This window comes from Schistocerca nitens, chromosome 12, assembly GCF_023898315.1.
Source record: "Schistocerca nitens isolate TAMUIC-IGC-003100 chromosome 12, iqSchNite1.1, whole genome shotgun sequence".
Lineage (NCBI taxonomy): Eukaryota > Metazoa > Arthropoda > Insecta > Orthoptera > Acrididae > Schistocerca > Schistocerca nitens.
In genome coordinates this window covers 40,195,319-40,201,318 of record NC_064625.1, presented here as the reverse complement: position 1 = coordinate 40,201,318, position 6,000 = coordinate 40,195,319, and the positions used below count along the sequence as shown (strand labels likewise).

Here is a 6,000-nt window from a genome sequence, read left to right as displayed (position 1 = left end):
TAGATTGTTTGCCAATGTTTTATGTTCGAATTCGTTGAATGCTTCTCTCATTGCTCTCTTTACGCTCTTTTTCGCTTCGTTCAGCTTTTCCTTATCAGCTATGATTCGACTACTCTTAAACCTATGGTGAAGCTTTCTTTGTTTCCGTAGTACCTTTCGTACATGATTGTTATACCACGGTGGATCTTTCCCCTCGCTTTGGACCTTAGTCGGTACGAACTTATCTAAGGCGTACTGGACGATGTTTCTGAATTTTTTCCATTTTTGTTCCACATCCTCTTCCTCAGAAATGAACGTTTGATGGTGGTCACTCAGATATTCTGCGATTTGTGCCCTATCACTCTTGTTAAGCAAATAGATTTTCCTTCCTTTCTTGGCATTTCTTATTACACTTGTAGTCATTGATGCAACCACTGACTTATGATCACTGATACCCTCTTCTACATTCACGGAGTCGAAAAGTTCCGGTCTATTTGTTGCTATGAGGTCTAAAACGTTAGCTTCACGAGTTGGTTCTCTAACTATCTGCTCGAAGTAATTCTCGGACAAGGCAGTCAGGATAATGTCACAAGAGTCTCTGTCCCTGGCTCCAGTTCTGATTGTGTGACTAGGTTTAAGTAGTTCTAAGTTCTAGGGGACTGATGACCTCAGCAATTAAGTCCCATAGTGCTCAGAGCCATTTGAACCATTCGAACCATTTTGTGGGGGCGTCAACGAAAAAACGTCTTGTTAATTTGAAATTATGTGTAAAGTTACTAAATTCTCAAATACTGGATATACTGGATGAACGTAGTGTGACTATTTGATGAGCGTTGGCCAAAGGCCTTGCCGCAGTGGTAACACCGGTACCCGTCAGATCACCGAAGTTAAGCGCTGTCGGGCTGGGCTAGCACTTGGATGGGTGACCATCCGGTCTGCCGACCGCTGTCGGCGAGCGGGCTGTTGGCGAGCGGGGTGCCCTCAGCCCCTGTGAGGCAAACTGAGGAGCTACTTGATTGAAAAGTACCGGCTCCGGTCTCGGAAACTCACATACGGCCGGGAGAGCGGTGTGCTGACCACATACCCCTCCGTATCCTCATCCAGTAATGTTTATGAGCTGAGGGTGACACGACGGCCGGTCCGTACGTTGGGCCTTCATGGCCTGTTCGGAAGGAGCAGATCTGATGAGCGTTATGAGCTACGCTTCAATTCCACACCAGCCCTTTGGAGGATAGGTGGTTCTTACCCCCACAGTGGCTCTTCTCAGGTAGTTCGTGATATGTGTACCAAGCCTGGTTGAAATCGATTCATTTGTTTAGGAGATGTGGAACATACACACATACGAACGTACACAAATAAATATATATATATTTTTTAATATGTATGGACTTCCCCTGCATAGAAGCCTCTCTGTTGCCTGTACAGCGACGAAAGTAATAGAAGCAGCCGGCTGCTAGGAACGGTTGTTAAAGGACAGAAACTCGGCTGCGGGCGGGGAGGCGGCAGGAAGGAGCGCCTAGCCCCGCGCCCGTCCTAGCTGCGTCGCAGGTAGGCGCCGTGACGCAAGCAGCGCTAAGCCAATCGCGGCGCGCCAGCCTTCCGGGGTCTTAGGAAGCCCGGCAAGTGGCGGCCGAAACGACTAAACTAGGGGCCGCGGGAGCGGGCGCGGACAGTCCACCGCCGGCGCCGCAGTCTTCGGGATGCCGCTAAACGCAGACCTGGTGAGTAGCCCGTAGCCCGGCGGCTGCGGCGTCAGCGACGACATGTGTAGATAATGAAACAACGATTAGTATTAAACGATGTCATTGTTTTTCAAAATACACGCCTTTGACATCAACACACTTTTGCGTTCTATGAAACCATTCCTTAAAGGAATGATGTCACAGCTCCACAGGTACTTCAGAAACCGGACGAGCTTTTGTAATGTTCTACTGGCTCGACGAAAAAGTGGTTCCGTGAATTTATTCTTTAATTTTTTGAAATAAAAGGAAATCGTATGGTAGAAGGTCAGGGCTGTTCGGTCGAGGGTCCATGCTGCTTACTTTTAGTATTCAGTTGTCAGCTTTCCTGTATGTAATTACGCATGTGTTAGACGGACATTTGTGTACCAGTCGGCGGTAACAGTACATTGATCTTCTAGTGCTATAGTACTAATATGGCCTACTTATAAAAAAGAAAAATCTACCAACAATCTTGTTTCCCGCACTGAGAATTCACCGTATGTTTCTAGGCTTAGGTTCTCTTCGAAAGACCCACTGAGCCAATTGACTTTTCTTTTCAGGATCGTAACAAAAATCTAAGATCGATCAACAGTAACGATATTGCAAACGAGATCTGAAGCGCCACCTCGAAATTTTTGTAAAGTTCTCCTGCCAGTCAGTGCGTTGTTGTTTTTGGTCGGGAGTCATTTTATGTGGATTCCATCGACAGGGAAGTTTTCTCACGTCTAATTGTTGATGTAAGATGTTTCGTATTTGCCAACGCCCGGTGCCGCCCGAACAGCAATATTTGCATAGGTAGCAGCAGTTCTTGGACGTCCTTCACGAAATTCATCAGTAATAAGGGGACTGCGCCTATTCATCACCACCGATTTTGCCCAGTTTTATTCTACTGTATATCTGGTCTTGGCCAGAAATCAAAATCACGGAAAAAATAGTATTTTTGGTTCGGGGCGGCGAGGTGTGTGCCATTTATGTCGACGTAGCTTCCAGGTAGTGGTCGGCGCCGTGAAAAGTGTCCATAACGGTAATCCGACTATCGTGGGGTCGATTCCCCAGGCAAAAACTATTTTTTATTTTCAATGTTTACGTTTCTTACGCTGCAAATAAACTTAACGTCCGACTAATTGTAGTTTTGCTACTAAAAAGGTCTAAAAAGGAAAGGAAAAGGAAATTTTGGGGTTAGAAATAAATTCCCAGGAAGGGATCGCAGGGCGTGTACGAGAACTTTGTATATAAAATTAAAAGCTTGTATTATTTTACAGTTATGATCAATACATGCTGAAGTGATATTCATCGTAAGAACAGGAGAAGCAGTAATTTTCTCGGCATTTTACATACGTTGTAAATCCTGTACTTTTACAGTTGCATTCTTGTTTTAAAGTTTATGTAGAAAAACAAACTTGGTTTAGAGAATGAAAAGTTTCAAATTTGGTTTACATTCAGAAAAGATTCACTCTAATGGCACAGTTTGCCGGCAGCGGTGGTCTCACGGTTCTAGGCGCGCAGTCCGGAACCGTGGGACTGCTACGGTCGCAGGTTCGAATCCTGCCTCGGGCATGGATGTGTGTGATGTTCTTAGGTTAGTTAGGTTTAAGTAGTTCTAAGTTCTAGGGGACTGATAACCACAGCAGTTGAGTCCCATAGTGCTCAGAGCCATTTGAACCATTTTTTTTGGCACAGTTTGGCAAGAAATCACGCGTAACGCGTCGTTTCGCAAAATATAGCCGACAGCTGGTGATGTACGAGTACAACCGGAACGTATTTTGATGCAGTGATCTCGGGATGTGATTTTATTTTCACCAGGAACCTACAAATCGCGTGTAGCTGCAGAGGGCTGCTCGAAGGTCAAAATGAGACTAACGAAATAATACTTCCTGTTCGCTTTAATTACAATACTTTCTTGGGAACGGCGAAGCATGTCGAACTCATGTACGCTGCAAGAACAATCCTTTCTTGGAAAAATATTTCCTATCCCAAATTTTCCTTGTCGGCGTTTTATGAAAATATTAATAAATATAATTTACTGAACATTATTCCGCTATATTGAAAATAAAAAGAATTCCGCATAGGGGTTCGATTCAACAATCTTTTGATTACCATCCTGTGCTCTTTCCGTCGCGCTGACCACGGTGTGTCAACTAAACTAACAGCATTCTGCAGTCACAGATGGTCACCCATCCAAATGCTAGCCGAAACCAACCGCGGTTAACTTCGTTGATTTGCTGGGAACTGTGTTTCCATTGCGGCCACGCCGTTGGCTCCGTGTCAGCTTTTTTTTTGGTCATCAGTCTACTGACTGGTTTGATGCGGCCCGCCACGAATTCCCTTCCTGTGCTAACCTCTTCATCTCAGAGTAGCACTTGCAACCTACGTCCTCAATTATTTGCTTGACGTATTCCAAGCTCTGTCTTCCTCTGCAGTTTTTGCCCTCTACAGCTACCTCTAGTACCATGGAAGTCATTCCCTCATGTCTTAGCAGATGTCCTATCATCCTGTCCCTTCTCCTTATCAGTGTTTTGCACATATTCCTTTCCTCTCCAATTCTGCGTAGAACCTCCTCATTCCTTACCTTATCAGTCCACCTAATTACAACATTCGTCTATAGCACCACATTTCAAATGCTTCGATTCTCTTCTGTTCCGGTTTTCCCACAGTCCATGTTTCACTACCATACAATGCTGTACTCCAGACGTACATCCTCATAAATTTCTTCCTCAAATTAAGGCCGGTATTTGATATTAGTAGACTTCTCTTGGCCAGAAATGCCTTTTTTGCCATAGCGAGTCTGCTTTTGATGTCCTCCTTGCTCCGTCCGTCATTGGTTATTTTCTGCTTAGGTAGCAGAATTCCTTAACTTCATTGACTTCGTGACCATCAATCCTGATGTTAAGTTTCTCGCTGTTCTCATTTCTACTACTTCTCATTACCTTCGTCTTTCTCCGATTTACTCTCAAACCATACTGTGTACTCATTAGACTGTTCATTCCGTTCAGCAGATCATTTAATTCTTCTTCGTTTTCACTCAGGATAGCAATGTCATCAGCGAATCGTATCATTGATATCCTTTCACCTTTTAATTCCACTCCTGAACATTTCTTTTATTTCCATCATTGCTTCCTCGATTGAAGAGTAGGGACGAAATGCTACAGCCTTGTCTTACACCCTTCTTAATACGAGCACTTCATTCTTGATCGTCCACTCTTATTATTCCCTCTTGGTTGTTGTACATATTGTATATGACCCGTCTCTCCCTATAGCTTACCCCTACTTTTTTCAGAATGTCGAACAGTTTGCACCATTTTATATTGTCGAACGCTTTTTCCAGGTCGACCAATCTTATGAAAGTGTCCTGATTTTTCTTTAGCCTTGCTTCCATTATTAGCCGTAATGTCAGAATTGCCTCTCTCGTCCCTTTACTTTTCCTAAAGCCAAACTCATCGTCACCTAGCGCATTCTCAATTTTCTTTTCCATTCTTATGTATATTATTCTTGTAAGCAGCTTCGATGCATGAGCTGTTAAGCTGATTGTGCGATAATTCTCGCACTTGTCAGCTCTTGCCGTCTTCGGAATTGTGTGGATGATGCTTTTCCGAAAGTCAGATGGTATGTCGCCAGACTCATATATTCTACACACCAAAGTGAATAGTCGTTTGGTTGCCACTTCCCCCAATGATTTTAGAAATTCTGATGGAATGTTATCTATCCCTTCTGCCTTATTTGACCGTAAGTCCTCCAAAGCTCTTTTAAATTCCGATTCTAATACTGGATCCCCTATCTCTTCTAAATCGACTCCTGTTTCTTCTTCTATCACATCAGACAAATCTTTACCCTCATAGAAGCTTTCAATGTATTCTTTCCACCTATCTACTCTCTCCTCTGCTACCGTAACATAAATGCTCCTGCAACGTCCGACACGAGCCAAAAATGCTATTTTCTTCTGAACGCTTGGCCACGTGGAGCTCGCACTTCCGTCACTTTCACTTCTGGCCAATCCCTGCAGGTATCATAAATATGAACGAAATCGGTGATGACGGGTAGGCCCGGTCCCTTTGCAGGAAAAAAAAAACAGCAAAAAACAATCTTTCCAGAATTCTCGCTGCACCAGTTTACAAATTGTTGCCTTACACGGGGATTCTTCGCCCAGTACATTTCTATACACTTATATGGATATGGTGTCTGTTCTTTCGGACATCCAACGCGGATACATATTTGGCAACTGCGAAGTATTGCCGGGTTCACTAGTAAATACAATAAAAAACGAAGCCCTGATATTAGGTTGAATGGAAAGTACCCTTTGCCA

The 6,000-nt window shown here is 43.9% G+C and overlaps 1 protein-coding gene across 1 annotated transcript in view; it reads left to right on the top strand.

Moving 5' to 3' along the window:
* The first annotated feature begins 1,603 nt into the window (after window positions 1–1,603).
* Window positions 1,604–6,000, top strand: part of LOC126214856 (chaoptin) — a 270,750-nt gene continuing 266,353 nt past the window's right edge. The window contains exon 1 of the mRNA XM_049941491.1: window positions 1,604–1,700. Coding sequence (XP_049797448.1) covers window positions 1,680–1,700 — 21 coding nt within the window. The 5' untranslated portion in view covers window positions 1,604–1,679. The remainder of the gene's footprint in view (window positions 1,701–6,000) is intronic.